General features: G+C 45.1%; 2 protein-coding genes across 3 annotated transcripts; both read right to left on the bottom strand.

The window, feature by feature from the left end:
- Positions 1 to 73: 73 nt before the first annotated feature.
- LOC119122092 (extracellular serine/threonine protein kinase FAM20C-like) lies at positions 74 to 24,077 on the bottom strand. 2 transcript variants are annotated; one of them, XM_037250293.1, is made up of 11 exons: positions 23,938 to 24,077; positions 23,353 to 23,795; positions 22,942 to 23,117; positions 22,495 to 22,573; positions 22,216 to 22,308; positions 21,903 to 22,018; positions 21,613 to 21,793; positions 21,440 to 21,549; positions 561 to 642; positions 424 to 483; positions 74 to 356 (listed from the first exon to the last, which is right to left on the bottom strand). In XM_037250293.1, exons 2-11 carry the CDS (start codon positions 23,793 to 23,795, stop codon positions 101 to 103), a joined length of 1,596 nt encoding a protein of 531 aa, XP_037106188.1. In that variant the 5' UTR covers positions 23,938 to 24,077; the 3' UTR covers positions 74 to 100. The 2 variants fall into 2 exon arrangements, with proteins under 2 accessions (XP_037106188.1, XP_037106179.1); XM_037250284.1 differs by having other exon boundaries at positions 23,353 to 23,799; positions 23,938 to 24,043.
- Positions 991 to 21,059, bottom strand: LOC119128451 (dynein heavy chain domain-containing protein 1). Its single transcript, XM_037260849.1, has 45 exons — positions 19,666 to 21,059; positions 19,403 to 19,603; positions 19,025 to 19,234; positions 18,665 to 18,787; positions 18,388 to 18,591; positions 18,211 to 18,321; positions 17,693 to 17,849; positions 17,314 to 17,568; positions 16,984 to 17,124; positions 16,795 to 16,903; positions 16,049 to 16,272; positions 15,736 to 15,979; positions 15,495 to 15,652; positions 15,219 to 15,344; positions 14,855 to 15,131; positions 14,621 to 14,745; positions 14,342 to 14,540; positions 14,175 to 14,266; positions 13,887 to 14,070; positions 13,658 to 13,783; positions 13,487 to 13,584; positions 10,458 to 13,407; positions 10,123 to 10,213; positions 9,873 to 10,032; positions 9,527 to 9,806; positions 8,187 to 9,450; positions 8,014 to 8,101; positions 7,817 to 7,928; positions 7,551 to 7,737; positions 7,353 to 7,455; positions 7,153 to 7,281; positions 6,860 to 7,051; positions 6,343 to 6,762; positions 5,771 to 6,191; positions 5,577 to 5,684; positions 4,904 to 5,080; positions 4,637 to 4,815; positions 3,542 to 4,528; positions 3,289 to 3,457; positions 3,096 to 3,176; positions 2,645 to 2,843; positions 2,479 to 2,570; positions 2,245 to 2,391; positions 1,559 to 2,178; positions 991 to 1,471 (listed from the first exon to the last, which is right to left on the bottom strand). Exons 1-45 carry the CDS (start codon positions 19,980 to 19,982, stop codon positions 1,091 to 1,093), a joined length of 13,218 nt encoding a protein of 4,405 aa, XP_037116744.1. The 5' UTR covers positions 19,983 to 21,059; the 3' UTR covers positions 991 to 1,090.
- Positions 24,078 to 25,521: the final 1,444 nt, after the last annotated feature.

Below are 25,521 nucleotides of genomic sequence, written 5' to 3'. Positions count from 1 at the left end.
ACATGGGGCCTTCAAAGCTACTTTACACCGCAGAAGACCCCATGCAGGAGCATTTTGGGGGCCCCTCAAACAGTCTAATTACATCCATCCATCCAAGAGTTCACATATCCTCCAGTTGGCCGACGTCGTCGTATATGACCTCGTCGACCCCGTCTTGACTCTGCTTCTCCAGGCAACGACTTACGGCATCCACTATGGTTTTCAAGCGACGATCGAGGGCCGAAAGGTGGGGCTCCGTCAGCAGCGGGGCCACGCCGTGCAGGGGATCGTGGGAAAGCGAGGCCCGCATGACATCGCTGAGGCGATACTGCGGCAGAGACAGGAGGCGCAGCCGTAGCCAGGTGGAACGGCGGATTCTAGAATACACACATACATATATATATATATATATATATAAATATATATACACACACACACACACACCTGCAACACTGCTCCAATGGCACCAAGATGGACGGCTCGTCTTTGGAGTGGCGCCCGAATCTGCATTGACAACACAGTGACAGCAGAGTTGCTTGGCCAACCAGTGACAGACATTTGAGGAAAAAAACTGCACTCACGCCCGGCCGTTGTCAAGGTGTAACAGGAACGTGTCATTGCCGAACTTCTCGAATGTTTCGTAGTGGTGTCTGTCCATGTTGCCTAGAAGATGAGTCAGAATTTAACCAGCCGTTGTTTAAAATGAGTCATTCATCAATCTGAACAATTGCATCTCAATTTGTGCCACACACTGTGGACATTTGAAAATAAAAAAATGTAAGAATTGTGAACTGGAATAGGTCCAGCCTCGGCTGATGAATGATCCGACAAAGGGAACAAAGTGGCAAGATGTACAAGTGACGTCTCTGCTACTTTGTAATAAATCAAACAAAATGGCCGTCGGTTATCATGAAGACAAGACAAACCTTTTTAATAAAAAAGCAACATGGATGAATGTATAAGAGCAAATATTTCAACTGCGTGTTTGAATGTATCACATGGTACTTCTTCATTCTAAATAAAAACCAAAAAAAAAACAGCTGGGTTAAAAATAACCCAACTGTAGGTTAAAAAGGGACCAATTTGACCCAACTTTTTGGCTAGATAGTGCTCAGAGATCTTTAGAGGAAGCCCTTGAATCAAAAAGCCGGCTCACAAGGCGAACCTTCCGCAAACTACACAAGGAAGGCTCTAACTCGGTAGGAAGCGGAACTGTTGTGATTATGTTAAAGTCATCTCGTCCCTCCTCTCCGGTATCCAAGTCCTCCAGATAAATGGGACAATGATAAACTTCATCGGTGTTCCGTGGCCGTGGAAAGTGAGCGTCTTTCACGTGCGCCTTGATGCAAATGAGAGGCATGGAGTAAGACTGTGGAGAGAGGGAATTTTCTAAGGCGGTCCTGTGCACGTCCCACGATGCTCCTTTTAGTTCCAGGTCGCACAAGTCCACCATATCCTTTGGACGGGGGGTGAATAATGGATCGTCACGAACCTGGAAGGATGAGAAGAACGTGATCCACCGCGTGGCGAAAAGTGACAGCGATAATGGTATTTGCATTTTAGCGGCAATTAGCATTACCTCAAGGTGCAGGGTGATATCACTGATGTACTTGTGATTTACTTGTGCTGCCTTTCTCCTCAGTGCCACCAGAAAGCCCTTGGCATGGGCGAAAGCAGACAGGCGGTAGGCGGCGCGCGGTGCCGAATCGTTATCGCGCCACAGGTAAGCGCTGAGTAGCTCCGCCCGTCTCTGCAAACGCGACAATGCGGTGAGCGTGGGGAGGGACAGGAACGTCTCCGTTATGTATCGAAGCGGCTGTCGGAGGCGAGAAAGGAGCGAGGACGCCGAGCCGCTCAGCTCGTGCCACTCGGCCAGGAGGAAGTCATAAAGGGGACTCTGGAAAACCTCCCCGGCGTTTCTCGCTCGGGTTTGGTTTTGTTGCGTGAGGTACTCCTGCAGCGCATGCAGACGCTCTCTGGCCTGGCTAAGTTCTGGTAGCGTCGCCAAAGCACTGCTGGAACGCGCGGCGGGTCCGTGAGGAGTCTGGGAGGCCTGGAGCATCTTGTTCAGATTGCGACTGTTGATTTTGACGATTTCAGCCTCCACGTCGGCGCTGAAACCCAACAGAAGAGGCTCGCTGATGTCCTCGGCACGCAGCAGCAGCTGTCCGTCCAGCTTTCGTTGGAGGTTGGCAAAATCTAAAGGCGAAACTTCTTTTCGATCATGCAAAAACTGGATTCTTGTGAAAAACGGTGTCACGTTACCGCCGTGCTCAGTGCTGATGATGATATTGGCGAGTGTGTGCGGTCCGCTGGCTTGAGGTGGCGTTGCGCTGAAGCAGGTCTCTACAGTGTTTTGCACCGCCTCGGAATCCGCAGAGTCCAGAACATGGCCGCCGTGCACAAGGTTGACTAGGAATTTAAAAAAATCAAAAGGATTCAATACATTTTTAAAAAAATGAATTCAAGGAATATGTCTTTGCCCCTGTGTTGCATCACCTGCAATGTATTGTAAAGTTTTAATCTTGTCGTGGCACAGACTGGCGGAAGAAACGAGGGCATCCACCAAAGCTACAAGATCTGACTGGCTCCTTCATGAAAAAATACAAATATTTAAAAGCAATGCAGCGCTATTAAACACTCGCAACACGTTTCCAGTTCTCACCAGCTGTAGATTCTGGCCTGGCCCGAGTATTTGTAGGCCTCTCTCTGTAGCAACACAGAGTGGAAGGTTGCACAGCGCAGGAAGAGCTCCGTGTCGTCGGCCGGGCTCCCCGACAGATATTGCAGGGAGCAGCTCAACTCTTCCTTCACGTTCCAGGAGCAGTCACAAACCAGAGGCAGGCCATGCATTCGCACCGATGCTGGATTCCATTGACATCAGGACTACATTCATTATCACAACACGGGCAAATGCGACAAATAGGCGACAATCGACACAAACGTGAACGAGAATATTTACATCGCGCTGCAATTTATTTAAGAGGGGCGGATACGTTTTGTTTATGGCAGCAAAAAGGTCTGACGATTAGGTGTCCCTGCAAATGTATCCATTATTTTGTGACATGGGGTGAAAATAAAGATCGCCAAAGGGGGGGGGTCAATATCAAACCTACCGGGTAGGAAAGTCTGGGTAGTTTCTTCAGTCAGAAACCAAGCTCTGAAATCTGGATGAGGACTATTTATGTGCTTTGTAGCTGCGGGAAAATTAAGAGACAGAGGGTGTAATAGAATAATTAAAAAAAAAACCCACTGTGAACGTCTGGTTTAAACTTTGCAAAGTCTTCAAACTGTCTTTAAACTGCTTACCTCCATAAGGGGAAAACAGCTGATTGAATCGTGCCACCACTTTAGCATCCCAATGCTCCAGCAGGTGACAATTGTTCAAAACTAACCAGTGACCTTCTCTGATTGATTTTTCCAAAGAAAAGAGGATGAAGTCACTGTCACAAAGTCCTGCGATGGAAATTACTTTCACCTGGACCATAAATAATTATTATTTTAAAAATGTGGAAAAAAACAACATCTCAATATGGATCCAAATGACATCTGTTACGCTTACCTCCTTTGTATCTGTTGCCATTGAGGCCAAGAACTTCACTAAGTGGACAGGCTGAATATTTGTCCACTTGTCTTTGGATGGAGGAGGCCACGTTAAGATGATAGGTCCCTTATGCTCCACAAGAAATCTGTAAAGAGCCCCGGGGTTGGCGCAGTGAGGTGCTGAGTGGCGAGGTGGGCGAAACTGGCGGGCCGCCATGGCCTCCGCTAGCACTTGTGTGGCGTGAGGCCGCAAGGTCTTTGCGAGGAGAGCCCGCTGCATCAAGGACAGATGGGAGTGAGAGTCGCATGGGGGCGGTCCCGCTATGACGGAGGAAGGCGAGTGCAGGTATTCTCGCCACTCCTCGCGTGAAGAGGTCAGAGAAGCGGTCAGACCTGTGAAGTCTGGAATCTTCTCTAAACAGAGGAGGTCAGAGTCAACCTGAGGGGATATCAAATGATCCTTTGAGGAACCTGCAGCTGGAGGAATCCCATGAGTATCTGCGAATCCCATGAGTAAGGCCGTCCGCTCCGGTTGAGAGCAAAGTTGGTTGGTCTGCATCACGGCCAGAGTTAACAACAACTTGAAAACCGGACCGTGACTCCTAAAGAGACACGGCCTATAGTAGAAGATCAATTTGCCCACCATCTTGTTCCTTATCTCGGGTATTACCCCCCCTAACACCGTCCCGGTGCCATACTTCATGAGCTTACTGGCCTCTTTGGCAAAGACCTCCTGCATCACTGCCATGAAGGCAGATAATGGAAAGTAATAGGCGGGGGAGAGGCGGGACACCTCCTGCAGAGCCTGGTAGAAGAGCCAAGCCAGCTTGATCAATTGCTGAGGAGCGGCCAGCAAGGGCGCGTGGAACTCCCGCCTCTCATCCACCAGCTGCAACTCCGTTTGAGCGTAAGACATTGTTTCCCGGACCTTGACTAATTGCGAGAGGAACTCGGGGGCTTGCATTCGGGTGGTGTCGGACTGCAGGACGGAGTCCATCACAGAGTCCTAAAAAAGATGGCGTCCTGTCAGCTCTCTCTCTCTCGCAGGAGACAAACGTGATGAGGTCACCGAAGATCGGAAAAGTGTCGCCGTGGAAACGCCCGCCCGACTCACCTCCTCCGTGACCAGCTTCCTCTGCATTAGCTGCTTGTCATTCTGTATCCGCAGGTGTTGAGTCATCAGCTCTTTGCACTCCGACTGCAATAGCTGCGTCAGCATGAGTTCCTGGACCTGATCCGAGCTTGGCGAGAGGTCAACCACATCCACCTGAGCCAGTATGGATGGATGGATAGCTGACGAGGAAGAAAGGACAATCAAGAACCGGCTTTTTGAAATCCGCATTTTCATCCAAGAGGTGAAGTTCTAGTTGAGGCTTCCTACCGCTACTGAGCAGTCGGGCGGGGTAGTGGGTGCTGAGCAAGAGGCAGAAGTCAGGGTTTGTCTGCTGGGCAGGCTGGTTTGAGCCTGGGGGGCAACTTGCAGCGGGACGGGCCAAAGTTGCGAGAAACTGTGGACTGACTGGCACACGCTCGATGTGAGTAACCAGGACTTTCATGCCTGGAATAAAAACGAGACATACAGGTGTGAGCTGTGAAAATGATTGATGAAAAACAATGATTCCAGAGTGAAATTCAAAAGGTGGATTCATTGGACTACACCTCCAATATGTCCAATACGCTAATTTATCTATTTCAGGGTTTGTGTGTGTACATTATTAAACATAATTTAATAATGATGTAAAAAAAAGATTGTAAATGGAAGAGACTGCTAAATATTTTACCATTCTTAACTTTACACTGTACCAATGCAATTCAAGAAGTATACTTGATTTTTTTATGTTTTTATTTCATCTTAATTACGCATTGACCTCATTTAAGCGCGTGGGTTTCCTCATGTGTAGGAATGGTGCTGTACAAATAAAATTGCTCACCCAATAGTGAGCCCATCACAAGTTCTAATCTTAATACTGGTTTAACCTCTGAATTTTCATGGGTAGTATTCCCAATTTCAAAACTTTTCAATTCAAAAGTTATACCGCGTAACGATTCGTTACCTTTCTCGGCAGCCAGGTCCAACTTGAACATTAGCTTTGGATCATCAGCGCAAACCACGATATCACACTCAAATTCTTTCCCCAGAGTGTCGTCGTCTCCTGTTTCGCCTTCGGAACAGAAAAGTGTCGGTAGCATTTCAAATGGTGATTCCATTTGCAATGGTCTCGAATGAATATAGAGAACCGACTCCAACCTGTAATGACCCCATTTTTGGAGTTGATCTCCAGATGATGCTTGGTGTCTGCAAGTAGTGGCCAGTATTTCACCCAACTCCTCCTGCAGCCCCACAGCAACAGCTTCAACACCAATCTGGTGGTTACGGTCTCATGCGCCGGCCACGCTTTCACACCCAACGCCCGACACAGGAGTGGCTGCAGCGTTTCGGACAGAGCGACGGGAAAACCCGAGGTTAGCTGAGGTGGTTCGGCGGTGGAGGTGAACAGGGAACTTCTGGCATCTCTGGGATTTGGATCGATGATTCCTGTGCGGTACAACACTCTCCACTTGCTCAGCAATTCGCTGCGTACATCAGCTGAGAAGGGGCCAAAATAGGAGATGATGGCAGCCAGGAAGATGGCGTCTCCCGGTAAGCGTTGTCTCTGCAGCTGGACTTCCTGAAGGAAAACAAAAAATATGACGACACATCTACTCATCATGCAAATAACCTTTCATTGATTGATTATGTGGAAAACCCAATCAGTGGTCTGCCAATGATGTCACCAGCCCAAATAAAAATCCGATGTCTTTGTGTATGTTCTGAGTTACCCGAGCTCGATCCCTCCACACTCTTGCGTGTTTCGACAACAGTTCCACAGCGTTAGCAGCGGTTCTCTCCAAGGCTTCAGCTTTGTGTAGCAGCAGCAATTTCTCGGCCAGCAATTCCAGCACAGGCTGTAGATCATTATCAAGCTCTTTAAGACAACGTTTTATTCCCTCCACGTGGTCTTGGATCTGCTCAAGTTCATCTTGCGCCCTTAGAAGCATGAGGTCCAGCTGCTTCCTGACCATCAGTTGGTATATCTTCGTACCGCAATTGTTGACGGAAAGGATCCAACGGCATAGAGTCTCGCAGGCCTTGCTCACTTCTCGGATGCATTCCGGCACAAAGATGGGGTTTTTAATTAACTCGGCGAGCTGTAGCATTTGGACGTCTATAAGATTGTAGAAGTCAAATTGGACCAGGCACTGGGCGGGGTGGGGGGGGGTAAAAAAAAGAAACTTAAAAAGACCTCTTTAAATGATAATGAAATGATCCCGTGTCATTTGCTTTTGGAAAAGATACCTTATACACGTTGCAATGTAAAAAGAGTCTTTTTGCATTGGCCCAGCCAAAGGGCCGCTCAAAAAGCAAAAGAACGGCATCCATGACCAGCACCACCCCATCAGGCGGATCTCTATAGTGGCGCACCTCCTCGAGGTCTAATGGGTCCAGACTATGGAGCACATCGAGCGCTGCCTGGAAATATGGATTCAGCTGAACAAATAAAAGAGGGAAAGAATCAGTATCTCTAAATTCATTTATGACCAAAGCATTGTGTCATCAGCGAGGTGTTGCAAATCTATTTCATTCGTCACCTCGTTCTCGGATTCAGCGATCCGGTCCCCCAGGATTTGAATTTTTCTCTCCTGTTTCGCACATTTGGTTTCAGCTTTTTGAAGCAAATGTTTCTGGTCCTCTATGGCTCCAAGGAGCTCATCCACACGCTGAAAGGAGAAGAAGAAAAATATTCGCAAAGACATACAACGTGCACTTTTTCGAGTTGTGTACCCTCTACCTTCTGTATCTCGCCAACTATTCCCTGCATTCTAGTTAACTCCTGTTTGTACTTCATGGCAAGGTTGTCCAATGCATCCAAATGAGACAGAGCAGTGTTAAGCCTGTACAAACCAAATATTCACCATGCATCAGAAAACAAAGCATTGAAGCTCACTGCTAGCTCAACACAAATTGTGAATATTTGGAAAATCACAACCTGTTGGATCGGCTCTCCAATTCATCATGCAGAACTTTGCAGACGTAACCGAAATGAGAAATGAAGGCCATATATGTATAAGGACTAAAAGGCTGCGTCATTAGAAGGACCAGAGCGTACTGATATGCAGACTGGTGGATTCCCGCCATTGCTACGGCCAAGCCAGCTGGCGAGCCTTGTAGTTTCACTGAGGGGGGGGGGGAGGAATCTGCAGTTATTTTAGCAATCATCACCGCTTAACAGAAAAAAAATGATGTTTAACTTACAGTTTTGACAAATATTTTTCAGGTGCTGAATAGCAACTTCTGCCAAAGACTGGTTCAACCAAGGCTGGTACATCTCCACACAGGAAAGGCTGAGAGCCTTGGCGGTTTGTGCCTAGGTGACAAAAATACCGTTTTAATAAAGGACCCATTTACAGTGACGTACAAAGTCGTGCAAGCAAAACACACGATTCAAAAACCTTGTGTTCGTTGTTTCCGCGGCGGTCTGATACGACGGCAGGCATCAAGATGAAAACATGCACGTCACGGAGGTTTTGACACAAGTACCTGTTAAAAAAAAAGATTCATTGTCACCGCTGTACAAGCAGAGGTGGCAATTTTGGGTTCGAAACTAACAAGACTTGTTCCTTACTTGTCGAAAATCCAGCTGTCCAAGAGGAATCTTTTTGTTTTATACACAGCGGTCACCCTTGAAACCAGTTTGGCCAGCTCCTGGTCGGTGTAGAGCCCCGGGTAGGAGTTGAGGGCTACCAATAGCTCTTCTCGAACAGAGGAGCTGATATTCTCATGGACCAGTATGATGGTTTCAATTTGGCGAACTCGAGTTTGATTCCCAGCTCGCTTTAAAATCGTATTTAATTCACTTTGGTTACCGGCGTGTACCTCCATCAAGCGGCAGCCTGAGACGTAGGCTGCTAAACGAACGGTGGTTTTACGTCCTGTGCCACTACCTGAGGCCATTAGCAATCCGTGACCTCCTGGAATTAGCAGAGCCCTGAAAATATGCAACATCTGACACATCCTTTGTCTGTGCACGGCATATTTGAATGCAAAGTGGCGATCAGCATCTTGTTTGTCTTTCACGTCAACGTGTGACAAGAGGTGCTCTATCAGCGCGCTGAGATTTTGTGGTTGATATGAGCTCCGCTTGAATACGGGGAAATGATTTCTAATAAGCTCCGGGCCGTACGTTGCTTCCAGCAAGCGCTGAAGAAACGTTGTCTCCATATCGAGGTTCGATTGCACTGGAAAGTGGGCTGTTGCTGCCTTGGTGATGAGTGACTGCAGTTTACTTCTTCCATCCTCCGAGCTTATCCGATCACCAAATGTACGCATGCACTCGTGCGTCCAGAGATGCAGAATGCTGAGCTCCATGGCTAAAGGCTCTTGAGGGACCGGGGAACATTTCGATTTGAACTTCGGGTTAAGCGGCTCTGCTTTTGGAAGGACTGGCTGCCATAAGCACATCCCTTGAAATACCTTCTTCAGGTCATGGTGAGAGAATAAAAAATAAGGACTTTGTTTAGTGGGCTGGAAATTGTTGCAAACATCTTCATACAAATTCTCCGTGGCGTTGATGATGGAACGTATCGCGTCCGACACGCTCGGGAGAAATGGCGCGTCCCTGAGCCACAGTTTAAGCTGAGGCGAATGAATCGAAAATATCGCCTCTGCGGTTGAGCTGGGAAGCGCAACGACGGAGAACAGACGCGACAGCCTGGACGATATTACGCTAACGTGGGGGTTGTCCAGTTCAAAGACACAACAGGTAGCCAGGTAGCTGATGAATCCGGGACTGAGCACCTTGAAGTGGTCACAATCAAATGCCACCACTCCTCCTTTAGAAATACTTTGGCGTAGAGTCTCTAAGATTTTGGAAGTCTTCCCAGTCACATCTTTTTAAAAGGAACATGAGGATTAAAATTCAGGACATTGCCCCCGCCCGTTAAAGTTATTAGCGTACTGACTCACCGCGAGGCGTCTCATGCAGGTCATCCACATAAAGCGTTAGGCCTGGTTTGGCCATGACCCCCTTGGTTTTTTGACAGCTCTTCTGGTAGCTAATTCCACACAGCAAATGGCGCAAGTCTGTGGGAGCCTGCATAGAACTAGCTGGGACTTTAATGTGTGGCTTATCAAAACACAGCAAGGTGTTACAGACGGTCGATTTTCCGGAACCAGGTTCTCCTGCCAGCAGCACCGGCTGAATTGCCTCCAACATGACGGAAAGTAGGCAGGTATATTTCCAGTGCTGTGTGAAGACGGTGATAATTGAGTTTGATAATACGGTATGGGTAATAAATCGTTCAAAACTAACCTTGGGAGTGATGTACTTTGTCAATAAAGTATTGTTAGAGTAGATCTTGTTGTCGATATTAAAGAAGAACTCAAAGACAGTCCCTACGTGCGGAAGCACAATTTGAGATCGACTGTCAAGCAGTGCTTGGCGGGCAACGGTGTCAAACTGAGGCCAGAGTCTGGAAAAAAACAAATGTCAAAGAAAATAAGTCGCTTGGACTTTGCGTATTACAAATGTAAGGTCGTAAGAACATGAATTGATGACCTACCGAGGATGGAGATGCCCGCCAAAGCCCCATATATAAGCTAATAGAAAAAGATCTTGATTGAGATTAAAATCTCTGCCTGGAGGTTTATCTGCTGGAATAATCGTTGACAAAAGTAAATAACGTGTGTGAAATGATTCGGATATGTTCCTACTTGTAGATTTGCAAGTACCGTAATTTTCGGACTATAAGTCGCGGTTTTTTTCATAGTTTGGGTGGGGGGGGCGACTTAGACTATATATACATATATATGTTTTTTTTCACTTTTTTGGGCATTTTATGGCTGGTGCGACTTATACTCCGGTGCGACTTATAGTCCGAAAATTACGGTACCTTACCTTGTGTGTCTTTTTGTGCCGTGGCTTGATTGCTGTTTCGTTTGCTGGTAAAATGATGCAGGAGGGCACGCAGGATTCGAACGAAGGATGTGATTTCTGCCAGGCCGTCCGCTGAGGCTTGACCTTTATTCCAAATCTTCTTCTTCTTCAACAAATTGAGAGTGCTGGAGAAAAGATCTTCTGAGAGCTGAGTCCACATTTCCAGGTTCGCTTGATCCAGTGTGAACCCGTAACGGAGAGAATCCATTTCGCTCTTCCACACCGACTTCCAAACATCGGTGCCGGAAAAGTAAATAAGACTGCAGCGGGTCGCCGCAGAGGGGCTCGCGTCACTTAAGTCGGTGGTCTCCACAAGGAACTTGAATCGGGATTTAGGCGACGTGATAGTTTCACCAGATGGGAGGCTTAAAAATGGCTTTGCAAGATCACTCAGTGTGCTTAGGTGATCGAGCCAGCAGGGTTTTCCGAACGGCTCTCCATCCATTACCAACCATTTGGTCGTATGACTCGACTGGCGCATTTCTAATTTTCCAGAATTGCGTCTTTCGATATCTCTCAACGCCTTGGTCACAGCTCCATCTTGCCAGCCAGATTCATCACAGAATCCACCAAATAATTCCTCATGGGACATGGCGTTTGGAAATAAGACCACGGTGTTGACAAAGCTCCAATCTGAAGCAGCTTTCAATAGTTTTGGCTCGGTGGTATCCACGTTTTCATCTCGGTCTTCTGTTTTGTTTGCAAGGCGACTGAGGCCTCCTGCCAGAGCATTGTAACAGGTTGATTTTCCACTTCCGCTGGGTCCGAGAAGAATAACTGCGTGAGAGAAACTCAAGGTCTGGTAGAGTGTAAGAGCTTGGCAAATAGTTTCAGAGTCAGAGTGCAACAGGAGCTGATCTAGTTCTTCTGACACGGCTTCTTGAAGTTGGTAGTTTGGTTCATCTTGAGTATATTGTTGAATATAAGGGAACTGACACGCGATAGGAAACAATTCTTTGACGATGGAGTTGAAGTGTGAGACTTTCTTTGGTGCGTGCATCAATGGTGATAAGACTGAATGAATCGCTTGGACAACAGCTATTTCCTCCAATAATCCAGGGAAAATCGCTCGCTCTTCATCCTCACTCAGATCGTCGGCGTTCTCATTTTCTGGAGATTTAAGGATCGTTCGTAATACAAAGGACTGTCTGGCCCTACCTGAAAATCTCTCATCTCGGACGATTTGTTTTAATCGCTTCTTGGAGGCAGATGTGATATTCTGCAGAATGACAAGGTGGCTACTCGGGCTTTGTGTGACAAAGTGAGGCAGGCAGAGCGAGTCCTCGCCGATGCTGATGAGGGATACCAGACGTCGACTCAAACACTTGGCCTCTTTAAAACCGAAGGAAGTCAGCAGTATCTCCACAATGATCCTGTTATCGGGACAGGTCAATGTCACGGGTCTGGTTGAAAATCGCAAACTTTGTGAAATTCCGGAGGATGAAATCAGAACGCTCGCGTAGTTGGGGCTAACGGAAGTGCCGATCCCTGAGAATAGCATTGAGAATTCTCCATGAAATATCTTTCCACGCTCGTTGCTCTTTCTTGACCATCCGACAAAAGACTGGTAAATGTCCTCAAAGTGTTGTGCCAGTGATGCCTGGACACTTTGAAGCAACAAGTCCACAGAGTCCAGCACTAACCAGGCACCTGTCAAAAGAGCACCTAGGAGCATCTTTTGAAAAATATCAGCCTTCATGTTTGGAGAGCAGTTCAGCATCACAACATGTCTCCCCAATGCTTTGCCGAGATGGACCACGGTATTTGTCTTCCCTGAAGACCAAGGTCCATTGACAAATCCACATCTATAGCTTTTCACGGCAAGGAGAATCCCCAATATCACTCGATCTGTGCAGGGAGTATGCACCATTCCAAAATCTTCCGGACCAAAATACTCATAACCATACGCAAGTCTGTGGCCCAAAATGTCCACATAACATTTCGGATCATCATTGGGACTCTGATCTTCTGAGCTTATAGAGTACTTGAGCGAACTCAGCCACTCGAAAGATAACGCCGGCTGACACTGCACGTGCATGAGTTGCGTTAGTTGCTGCGCATGTTTAATTCGAAGGAGCACTAAAGCACGCAAGCATGTCATTGAGTATTTCGAAAGTTGTCCGTCGTCGTTCGACCTTGCGACTGCGTCCCTTGTGGCCTGGCAAAAATGTTCCAGTTGTGCACTGTTGAATGCTTTCATCCGACTTATCTTAACGTTGCTTGAGTCCTGGAAAGCTTGATGAAGCTCACTGCACCAGACCGCCTCCTCTGCTACAAGAAGACACTGAAGAGGATATTTCAAAGTCATATCAAGCACAGGCGAAACGTGTCCACGAGAGTCGTTATGCGGCGCGTCTTGATGGTTGTTCCGTTCGAGTTGCTTTCGTTCATCGGCACACTGACTTAGGAGATGTTCCATGGTTAACTTGAGTTGATCCTGAAACCTACTCAACCAAATCAAAACATTGCGATTGGGTTCCACTGGAGAAAGGAAGCTCATGTGCTCCCGGAGGTTGCCAAAAACCCCAAATACCCGAGTTGGTGTGTCAGGTGGTTCCACCGTGACAGATGTATCCTCCACTTCCAGCCACTGAACCCCCTTGAAGAATTTCCGTACAAAGGGTAACAGAGATACGGGTGTCGGTTGTAAAGAGAGAAGTTCCACTACTTCCATCTCACTGAGGAAGTAAAGTCTGGGAAATATTTTGCAGCGAGCGTGGAGACGGTTTGCCATCTGCTTGGCAATAGCATTCAATGTCGACAGATCGTTGAGGAGAATTTGGCAGAGGTTAGCGCCATGAGGATTTTCCATTCCTGCTTTGGGACGAACAAGATTCAACACATTGGGGTGAGATGAGTTGAACCTCATCATGGTCTTGAAACGCTCATCGACCGATCGGAATTGTGCCAGCTAGGGGGAAAAAAAAAGTGGTTTTCGTTGAATTGGAGATCTTTGGGTTCGGACAGCAAAATGGAAATTTGGCACATACCAAATCCCATCTTTGAACAGCTAAGGTTCTTTCTTGAAATATGTTGGTTAGGAAGATCCATTCTTGCTGGTAGATATCAAACAAGTGCAACAACTTCTCTATATGGACAGAAGAGTTTTGAAATCACAACCCTTAACATTGAATACAGGAGCTACAGAGGACAATATTTACCAAGTTCTTGAAGTATGTGCATCCACTCTTCCACGTGTAACCTAAAGTCAACACTGTGCCGTGACCGATGCATGTTTGTCAAAATCATCAAATCCTTTTCTAGGTCAGTGAAGAGAAATTCTAGGCCTGGGTGTGGCAAAAGTAAAAAAAGATCAAAAATCCAATCAAGCACACAAAGAAAAATTGCTTTTGATTACTTTACGTGCTTCATGATTAAATTAAGTCTTACCAATAATAATTCTGGCATCACATAAGGCGTCAGAAGAGGAAGTCTTTGCCAATACCTGTGGCTCAGCAAGATGGCAACGAGGACCTGTACAGGTATGCGGCAGGAAAATACGGTCCGTCCATGCCTGTTGAATTTTTTTAAATGTCTTTTCCATGGAATTCTCCTTTTTCGCATCGCTACATATCTGAAAGGCAACATTGCTTGACTGAGTTTAAGAATGACTGGCACCAAAGGAAAACTTGCAGTGTATGTATGTATGCAATTAATCTTCAACAACTTCTTTCCCACCTTGTTGATCAGTTCCCGGTGAAGGTCAAACGGTTGAAAAATAAGCTGCGCAAGAGTTGCATTCTTATCGGAGGTTTGCCGTAACCCGATACCTGTCAACGTGGAAAAGATCATTTCAACTTGATGAGCATCTCAGAGCAGATTAACAATGCAAATCAGGTACTGGCCTCTGTAAAATGTGGTCCGGTGTTTGGGTTTGATCGTCGGGCTCCGAAACCCGGCCAGGATTTTAAGACGGCAACTTAAGTCGTCAATGGTTTCTGCCGTCTCCCGAAGCACTGCGTCGTCGGCGGGTATGATGATTGCTAGCTTTGCAACTTGCTGCTGCCATTGAGTGATTTGCTCTTGCGCTTGTGGCAATGCAAGCTACCATAAGGAGAATTTTAAGGAGCGTTGCCAGTCAGGCTCAATTACAAAAAAAAACGAAACTCGGTTTATAAATTTACCTCAGTGAACAGGAACTTGTTCCATCTGTGTAAAGATTGTCTGCAAAGAGCTGTTAGCTCCCAAAGCTCCTTACGGGCAGTAAGTTTTGGAATGTCAGTCAGATCCGACAAGTCCACAGGATTTTCTAAAAGAAATGAAATTTTAGCGGATGTGATTTTTTTTTTAATACATACAATTTTAAAATCTAGATTAATAGGGTAGACTAGAATAAGAATAATTCAGTTTGTTCTCACCTACGAATATTTCACCAGTCTTAGACAACAGCTCCAGATTGGAGGTGGCCTTTTCCACACGAAGACTCATATAATTCAATTCGGAAACCACCTTGTCGGCATTTTGACGTGGATCAAGAAATTGCCCGGAGGTAGCGTAAGAGACTAAACATCTTAAGTCGGAAGCCATCCATGGAAACATTGTGTCCAGTGCTGCAGCCACGGTGGGAAGGCGAGAACGCAACGTGCTATCTGCATGCTTCAAGTGGGAATAATGGCAATCCCACGTGTCTAACATCTAAATATAGGAGAACAAGCAAATTATTAAGGTAGTGTGTGTGCGAAAATGAGATGAAAATCATATCAAAAGATTTCCTTTTTGTACCTTTTGAGACAAAGTCAGTTCCTGGATGGTCATCTCTCTATAATGAATGCAAATACTGTCCTGGAGGGTGCGACTGTACTCCAAACGTGTCTGCATTTCCGCCAGCATGTTCACAGACTTCCACACCTGAGGAGACATTTGACTGGTAAACGTTGTCATTGTTCAATAAAATATTGACAACATGTTCATTACTGCCCCCCCACCTCAAAAATTAAAGATGATATACGGGTAAAAAAAAAATGAAAGAAAAAGAAATCGAGATGGAGGTATCCATACCACATCGACGTATTTTGGCAGGTCATGCAAGTCTTTGGGTTCGGTCTTGAGAGCAGCGAGACCTTCCTCCAAGTCCTTCAACAAGCTCTCTGTGCATAATTTCATTTGCTTCACTAACTCTTCCTTTACTTCATTTTCTATCAAACTCAATCGCTGCCCTGGAAAAAAAAAACTATGCTATTACATTTTGGTACATTTGCACCAAATATGTATCACCAAATTTCTGTGCCATTTAGCAGACCTAGATGCTCCTTCATTTGGGTGTAGTGGATAATAAATAGCTGGTTGGATGTCGAGATGAATGAGGGAGCAGCATGGATTTCTTCAAGCCACCTTCTTAGCTTGGTAATTAGTTGGCAATACAGTAAAGCAGGTTGACCCTTCATATTTTCTAAAGAGGCTTGACTCCATTGGTTGATGAATACGTGGACATCCAGTAACCATGTGTAACACGTTAACATCTGGTGGATCTCAGACTCTGCTGCCTGTCCAAACAGAAGAAATTAAAAAAATAAGACATATTAGGTAACAGCGGCGCTATTTTCTTGGCTTGCCTGCATCAGCTCAGACTGTTCTCTGTTGATAAGCTTGCCCACGTCATTGATGGTAATGTACCACATGAGTTGTTCTTTGGATAGAGGATAATATGAGCCAGGCATTCTGTGGCCCTCCACGGTCATCATCATCATCAGCTTCCAATGGGGGCGCTGTTCTCTGATCCATTGACAACAGCTATAATGCGTAAGACCAGGCATTCCATCGTTGTCTTTTAGCTCACCTGGAAAGGTATGACATAATAAGAAACTTGGGAGATTACAAGTACCGTATTTTCCGGACTATAAGGCGCACCTAAAAACCTAAAATTTTCTCAAAAGCCGACAGTGCGCCTTATAGTCCGGTGCGCCTTATATATGGACCGAATTCCTAAATTTAAACTGGCCCGAAGCATTGTGTCATGAAATCAATCATAAGTGGCCCGCTGAAGACTATGAATCATGAATCTAAAAGACTATGGATCATTATTTTGTGATTATAAAGTAATTTGTTGCGTCTGAAGTTGAAATATAAAAGATAAAATGGAGAATGATTTGATTTGGATTAAAAATCTGACATGATGCATTAATGGTGCGCCTTATAGTCCGGTGCGCCTTATATAAGGACAAAGTTTTAAAATGGGCCATTCATTGACGGTGCGCCTTATAGTCCGGTGCGCCTTATAGTCCGGAAAATACGGTACTACTTGGTTAGCTTAGCTTAGTGAGCAAGCACATCAGCGTCAACTTGTTAATTCAAAAAGTACCTTGAGTGTCTATGTCAACAGGATATGGACTGCAGTTGGGGTCAGATGATTCATCCTGACAATCAAGGGGGCTGCTGACCTCCAGGAAAAATCCACAGGAGTCACACATCTACCAGAAGGAAGTCACAAAGACAATTATAAATGTGCAGGTCAGAAAGCAGTACATTTTTTTGGAAACATGGAAGTCACCTGGCTTATGGAGTCACCGGCAGTTAAAAGCGCCTGAGTGAGTATTTCTCGGAAGAGATGGAAAGGTGGGTCGAGAGTCAGCTGACCAGCACCAAGACGAAGATCAGTTTGGAAGAGGCAGATATTGTGAGAATTCTCTCTCTGATGAAGACAAAAAATATTCAGGCTACATATTGGATTTAGGACTACGATTCCGAACAATTCATAAATGCGTTGTAGTAAAAAATGATTCAAGCAAGTAGACATTTTGTGACATTTCTGCTGTGAAAATTTCAAATCTACAATACTGTAAACGCTGGTTTCAGCAGAGGTTGATCTGCTTTACGTTACCTTCAGAACGTCGCGGAGGAAAATCGACATATTTTGCTGGACGACGGTGACGAGACTCTGCGCAATAATGCGATTGACGAGAGCAGCAAAGTTGCCCAGCTTCTGCAGGACGTTCTCTGCGTGCGCAAAGTCCTTCTGCAGCTCATTCAGGTGGGCCTGGTGCAGATGCATGGGCTTGCAACAATGATGTGGCATGTCGGCATACTGGAGGTGCTCCTGAAGCTCTTTGAGGACCCTGTAACTCTCCTCTTTGGCCTGGAGAGAACATTACGTAGACTCAATTTGTTTCCTCCAACATGGCCGGAGCTAGGGGGGGGGGGGGCATGGGGGCAAAATATGGAGCTCCCAAGTGTATTTGGATGTTTTCTAATTTGAATACCTTATTCAGGATGCCGATGCGAAATTGTGCCAGCTGCTTTAAACTGCTCCGAGTATTTTCCATACACGTCGCCAGAACTTTCTGAAATTCCAACAACGTGTACGATTTGGACTCATCCAGAGGTAGCAACTGTGTCGCTTTCAGCTCCTCTATTCTTCTGTAGAAAAAGTACATTCTTAGTCGTGGTAATCCAAGTAGTTCATGTTATTTCAAGAAGATGAACCGCTAAAGGAAAACACCGTTTTAATGGTTACCCATTTGGACATGGATAATAGAAGATGAATAGTCTCCTCACATTTTTCTTTGCCATCACTTGTAACCTCTGTAGCAACATCATAAAAACAAACAGGCTTACTTAATTGAAGATTTGCTGATGTCTCCCGACAATGATTTAAGCCACACGAAATTTGAGGAGTATTTTTTTGGTTATGAATCCTGATTTTTTTTTTTTTTTTTTTTTTAATTCTGGCGGTTAAGGCTAAAACCTTTCGCCACCTGCTGCAAAGATTGAGACCGACCTGGATAAAAGGATGAGGCCGTTTCTGTACTGGGGGATGTTTGTTAGCAGTTGGCCCTGTACCACTTCAAATCGTCGCTTGTAAACAATCTCACGCACGTTTCGATACCATCTAGAACAAAAGACAAATGCATACCAGCGCCGACCACAACATTAGGCGTTCGCGCGCGACACTTACAGAGTGACAGCATTTCGCAGAGTGAAATCCCTAAAGAAGGGGATTGCCTGCAAAGCTGTCCACAGAACCGACTCCCTGTGCCACTCTTCCAAAGAGACCAGTCCTCCGTAGCCCGACTGTGTGACATGCAGCACCGTAGTGGAGGAGAAGACGTAGTGCTCGGAACCGGCCTCGCCGGCCGGGACCACACGCAGGTCGTAGGGTCTTAGGTGGAAGCGACAACAAAGGCACAAGATGTCGGTACGCTAGCAGTTAGTTTAGAAAAGCCAAGCTGTACCTGTACCAGCCACCCGCTTGTTCCTTCAAGTAAAACACTTTTAGTTCTCCCACTTCTCTTTGCTTGAGGAACAATTGCACCAGCTCCATGCCTGTAATGGGAACTTTTTCAACAAGCGCTGCCCTAAAATAAAAAAAAAATAGAATGACTTTATTGTTATTGTACCACTGATGTACAATATTTTGTGTGTTTTTTTTTTTTTAATAAAGAAAAATAACAGTTTCATATTGTACGCCGTAAAAATACAGAGAAATAAGAAAAGACGTTTTGGGAATGGATCACACGGCTTTTGGAAATTTAATACGCTACATATGTGGTGTCAAAGACTAAAAAAGATTCCTAATTAATTGTGTCAGGCACCTCTGCGCTGCGGCTTCATCCATCGCGATGACGGAGATGTCAGCGGATGACAACAAGTGCTTCTGTTTTGGTTTCTCAGTCCATTTTATCTCTGCGACGGATTTCCGGGATCCTGAAAGATGAGGGCTTCCGGGGCAAACGCTCGGACTGATGGAAGGAAGATTGAACAAGTCTCTTCTTGTGACTCTTGATGCAGATTTTTCTGTAGAACTGAATGAATAGGACGTTATTGAATTCTGAAATCAATTCACCATACTCACAAATGTATTTCAAATCTGAGCCAGTTTAATCAAAGACAAAGCTGACTTCCATATGAATGGCAAAAGGTTGTTTGTCATGAATAAATTCGAATTTCATTTCCCATGTGCTCTCATTTACCTGTGTGTCGATTCATCAGCAGTCCTACCGGGGATGTCATTGCATGATTCGGAGGCCGTCGAGTGGTTTTCCATCCATTTTGTTTCTGCTAAATGCACTCGAATTGAGGCGCAAGAACTTTCAGGAGAGACGCCCACAACGATGGCGGGAAGACTGATTAAGTCCCGCATGGTGACTCTGGATTCATCTTTAACTGACAAACTGAATGAGTGATTAAAATCAGACGTGAATTGATGTTTGAAATTTCCCCGGCGCTATAATACCTCTTTGCCGTTTCATCCGATAAGTCCGTGCAGGCTATTGATGCTCCTGACTGAAATCTTTCTTTCCGTTTGGACTCTGACAGGACTTTTACTGATCCGGTTTGAGCCACAGCAACGGGGCTGACAGGAGAGTCTGCAGGACCGATGATGGAGGAGGGATCGAAAAGGCTCCTGCGCAGCGCGGATGCAGAAGAAGAAGATGGCGCAGGCCATAGTGGCGGCAAAGTGGCTAGACTGCTGCCAATCGCAGACGCTTCCTTTTTCTTTGGCTTAGCTTGCGGCTTCCCGCCGTCTGTTGATCGCTTCAGAGGTTCCATGGTGGGACTCGTCCCTGGGAAGTGGCAGCGAACATGCTGCGCCAATATCGTCTGCAAATTTCACCAACTGGGTCTTTTCACATTTTTCTCTGATCTTGTGAAGGAGGAACACAGTGATTAATGAAAAGTACAAGTCTCATTCATAAACATAGCAATAATTTTGCTTGCTAACTACAAAATTCTCTTCACACTGACAATACTGTGATCAACCACTTTAGCGATACCCAACTTAAATGACAATAAAATAATGAAATAACAGAAATATGTTCAATTTAATGAAATTTGTCAGTCATAATTTATTGTAATGTTAAAACAAGGGGCGTTTTATTTACTTACTTACTTACTTACTTACTTACTTACTTACTTACTTTTTCTTTAATATTAGGAAATTCACTCGCACGTGCACTTTACAAGTGACAATCAAAATGAAGAGTGTGAATTTAATTTTAAAACCCAACATTTGTAATAAACGTTTCCTTTTAATTAGCTAAAGTTATATCAACTAGCTAAAGTTTGTACGCTAGCTTGAAGCTAGCGAACACACATGACGTAATTACCTGATGAAACGAGTAATTGTACTAAGGAAAAGTCAGAACTTACACTTTGGAGACCCCTTAAATTCTTTGACAATGACGTAGGGTTGCGAAATGGACAATTTCGTCGTTTTTGTCGTTTTACAACGTCATGAAAGTGGTCGATAGTGTAAGGAGTTGAGAAGCTTTCTTTTTACCTGCATAGAAGTAACCACGGCAACACGCAGAAGTCGAAAATCCGGAGCTCTTTGCTTGACATTGAACGTCACCGCAACGTCACGATTTGGGCTTTGCCCTTGAACTTTGTAATTTGAATTTCTACATTTTGTCTCACGAAAAAGAGGACAAAATACACCAGAAGGACCGTCAGGTAGACAATTGATCAAATTATGCCATTCTGTTATTATTCTTTAAAGTACTCACTGTTAACTAAAAGTCTTAGACAGTCAAGTATGTTTTCATGAAGATGTCATAAAAATAAAAAAGCTATGATCGGTTAATTTTCTGTTATTGAAATTCACCACCTTTTGAAAATTTCTGTGCCATATTAGAATATAAATTCAACACATCTCTGTTAAATGTCAAGTTTTCAGAGACTAAATATAAATGTTCTCAAACCCTTTTCCACACTAAATCAAAATCTAATTCAAATAAGTTAAATAATAACAAATAATACCAACTGTAGACACCCTTTTATAATTGGGATGTGACTTATTGACAATTTTTGAGAGCGTTTCAAATTCCTCTGCTTGGCATTTTATTATCTTTTTTAAATGGTTTAATTTAGATTTGTCCCCATTGTTTGATATGAGTGAACCCCGCGACACACGATGAGAAAAAATAATGTCTATAAATATACATATAATAAATGTATATATACATACACACTTATCAATTAAATATATAATATAAATATGAACCTACTCATCAGGAAGTCCAGTATGACCATGTCAATGAAGTCCACCAGCCTTGTGCCTTGGTCATAGGGCGCCGTCTTCTTGATGGTTGTGCAGTAACCTGGTTCCGTCTCCCATCTGAAATGCATTTCACTTGCTGACAACCCGTTTCAAACCTCTGCATACCATCTATGCGCTCACTTAGCCAGTTTGCTGCGGCTGTAAGAGCGTCTCCAGGGTGATCGCCAGGTCCTCCGGGTAGCCAGGGAGAGATCGGGCAGCATGAGGGCCAACGAGGCCTCCAGGGCCGTAGGTCGGCCGCACACTGCGTGCTCTGTGGAGCAGTAGTAGGAGCACCGACCGTAGAAGCACACATTGCCCACTAGGGGGAGCCACAAGAGCATGGAGGGCCATGAGAAGTAATGGCTGGAGGAACATACGGAACTACCTAATCACATAGTGTAGAAGTAAAATGTTAACCCAAGGACTACCGGGGGAGTTGAAAAATGTCCGGGCCAGTTTGTGATCCGTCGTGATGTCTTTAATCTCTTTGACCACATCCACCTTCCTCCCAACCACTGGGGGCACCCTCCGATAGCCCAGAATCCTCCAGTGTGAAGACATAAACAGATGAGTGACAGGCTGAGACACACGATGAAATTACAGTATTACTCTTCTTTGCATTTTATGTCTGCGTGCCCTGCGGCACCATGCTGCCCCTTACAGGTCAGTCTTGATATTACAGGCAATTTGGTGGTTTCTGTGTGGGATGTGAAAAATCGGAATGCACGAGTTACGTCCTACCTGTCCAGGTGAAAGGCGGCAATTTCTGCATTATGTCGCTCAAAGTCAGAGAAGTAGTAGAGGTTGTAGTTAGTTTCATCATTTCTGTCCTGCCTGCAAGCACAGATTGGACACACCGTTCATTTGTCCAATTTTGATTGCTTACTGTCAATCACGGGGTTTTCGGTAGTATTTTTTTTTATCTCTGAAGATCTCCGAATGATCTGAAGATGGATTTTCTTTAGCATTTTTTTTTTATCCCTGAAAATCTCAATGTCAATTTTGCTATTATCAACTCACTTCATGGGTTTGAACATGGCCTGGCCATAATTTGGAAATGACATCACCAGTTTCAGCTGTGTACCACCGCTTTTCTGCACTAGAAGAATAAAGATGAGAGCGTTATTAGCGACGCTACGATGTAAGACATCTAACTCGAAAGATACTTTGCTAACCCAACCTGGAATGATCATGATAGCTGTGTGAAGCTAATGAACGTAAAGCCCGGTACCATCCTCGGCTGAAGGTTCTTAAAAGCCTAAGCGTCAAAAAGAGTGGAATCACTCCAAAACTGCGAGTGTCAGCTACTATACAAAATCCTTCCCTCCAATCTGTCCTCCAAGGACGCACATCCTTTGACCTCCTCTGGCATCGCATTTCATTCCATTCTTTTTTTAGTAACCCTCTTCAGATGAACTCATCCACTTATAACCGTCTCGACTTTAGCGGCAGCGGTCACATTGTTACCTGCGCTCACGATGCGGTGTGTGGCGAGTTGTTGGATCACAGACTCCATGTCGGGGTCCGGATGGGGGTAGAGCTGCCAGCGGGAGATGGTCAGGTGAAAGCGTAGCCAGGGGGGATGGCTGTCGCCGCTGGTGTTCCAGCGGACGTTTTCGTAACCTTCCTGGCTCGCACTCACCCTGCAGACGCAATCGTGGTCATTTGGAGTTCTGCCATTTTGGATTATAGGTGTCAAATTCAGGTCCTCAAATGTTTGAGATGTTTCCCTCCTCGCCATCATCATTGTTTACCTGCCAGCTCGGTTGATTAGAAGCACCTACCTGGAGTACCCCTTAAGCGGAGTTACTATGTGTCATTTGACCTCAGATGAAAAATCGGATAGACGTTAAATCGGGCATTTGTATGACTACTGACCACATCTGGGAGCTCCTCTCAGACTTCATCTTTGGTAGAACCCTCAACAACATATCGTCTTGTTGAATGGCTGACATGGGCGCTTTGTAAAGAGGGTGTTCAAACAGCGCCTGAAGTTTCGCCAGACTGGACGCAAGAGGCTCAACAAAAGACGCTTTTATCAGTCCAATCCTTCTACTTTGGAATTTGTCCAGAGGTGCTCCTCCACGACCCTTGACACCGGGAGAATCTCTTTTAAGTGGTGACTCAGTTAAAACTGCGATGGCCGTGAAGCTTTTGTTTGCCAGATGTTTTGAGAAGGTCATGCTGGTCGGTATCGGGGGGTCACAGGCTTGCCGGTACAAGGAAAGCGAGACAAAAGACAGGAGGAGGTGAAAGAAAATGGAGACGAATACCAAGGACAGACAGATTGTCCTGGAGCGACGACGCATTCTCCACATCATCTTTCTGGGTATAGAAAGAAGGGGGAGCAAAGTGACAATAGGGTAAAGCAAATAGAGAATTCCTCTTAGCAGAGCTAGCACACCATTTAACTTAAGACAAAGAATATTTCAACATCCATGAAGGAAAAAAGAGGAAACTTACTTCTTCAATTGAGCTTCCTCCCACGTTGCTGAAGTTGAAAAGGAATATTCGGTATCAGCTGCGGGTTAGTCTTTAGCTATTTGTTTGGATTGTGCCAGACTGGACACAGTGCCAGGTTAACTCGGTCTTACTCAATACACTAGTTTGAACTTTCTGAATTGGCAGAGACTCCATCAGGACTGTTGCTGTGATGCTTCTTTTGTTTGGTTTTTTACGTCCCCTGCTGGTGTATTTTAAACAATCTTTTAAATTTTTCTATGGAAGGCGCAGCACACTCATATGAATATTAAATGATGTTTTCTAAATCCTCACAAAAGAGAGCTAAGCAGTGACTTTCCGATGAAAAATTCATATCTGTTCTGGCCCGACGGTCGTTTCTGCTGCAATTTCTTTCTATCCTGAGGTGACTTTTGAAACCATCGCTCTACTTTTTCTTTTTTTCCACCTGTGTCTTTTCACTCGCCCCACGCACACTCCTGCAAACACTAAGAAGGTGCTGCAACCTTCATTTTCAGGTGCTGAGGTGGTTGCTAAGATACAGCGCTCAGCTTTCAAACCCGATGGAAACATGGAATGAGGACGCAGTGTGTGGCAACAGTGAACCGAGCCCGGAATTGAACAAGAAATTGTGGTTCAGGTGTCAGCTGGAGAAAAATGTTTCTACTTTTTGGGTGGCAAAATTAATCTTAAAACACTTGAGGATTTCAAAAACTGTCTGTGCTTGAGATTCAATACCATCTAATCGTGCCAACAGGCTGTGGCCTGAAGTGTGACTCCACCGATGAATAATTAACAGTGAAGTGACAAAAGCGGTGGGAGGAGATATTTAAAGAAGGGCTTTTATTAATAATAAATGAGATGTGCCATATTGTCAGCAGCTTAGGGGGGGCGGGCCACTGGAATTCTCACCAGAGTTGATATTGTCCAAATAGCATGTGCTAGCGCCAGCGTATTGCTAGCTGCATATTTTGAGCAGTTGGATAATCACTTTTCAGGTGTTTGGGCGATGCAGACATTTATGTTCAAAGATTACGGAGGTCAGAAAATATCTTGACCTTAGAGACGTGTTCAACTCTTGCTGTGAGGCTTCAAACTTGTAATCAAACATGATATTCTTTTTCTGTTTGTGGCTAGAGTGCAAAGTGACCTGATTGCATGTTTGGGTAGATTAAACTCATTCTGTCAACAACTTCAGTGGGTCACGATGCCCTTGTGCGAGGGACGATGACGTCACTTGAATAAGCTCGGGGAAAACCTATGAAATGTTATGTTGAAAGAAATTCCTTCTGAGTTTCTGACAAAATATCTTTAAAAAATATATATATACCATGCTGCTAAACTTATAGTCATAGTTGCGGAATATTTTTGTTCCAGTCAGACCCCTCCTGCAAATATCCTCTGCGCGAACATTCTCACAGCAACTTTTTTGTTTGTCTTCTCTTTGGCTGATGATGAAAAGCGCTCGTCTTGTTAGTCCTCGTTGAGTTACGTCGGGAGGGATCTTTTTGAGTTTCTTCCTCTGTATTTGTTTGAAGAGTCTTGCATCGTGTTAGCCGGCGGCTCGGTATTCCTCGGTGACGAGCT

The sequence above is a fragment of the Syngnathus acus genome, chromosome 1 (assembly GCF_901709675.1).
Source record: "Syngnathus acus chromosome 1, fSynAcu1.2, whole genome shotgun sequence".
NCBI lineage: Eukaryota > Metazoa > Chordata > Actinopteri > Syngnathiformes > Syngnathidae > Syngnathus > Syngnathus acus.
The sequence above is the reverse complement of the archived record's forward strand: the minus strand, read 5'-3'. Positions and strand labels throughout refer to the sequence as shown.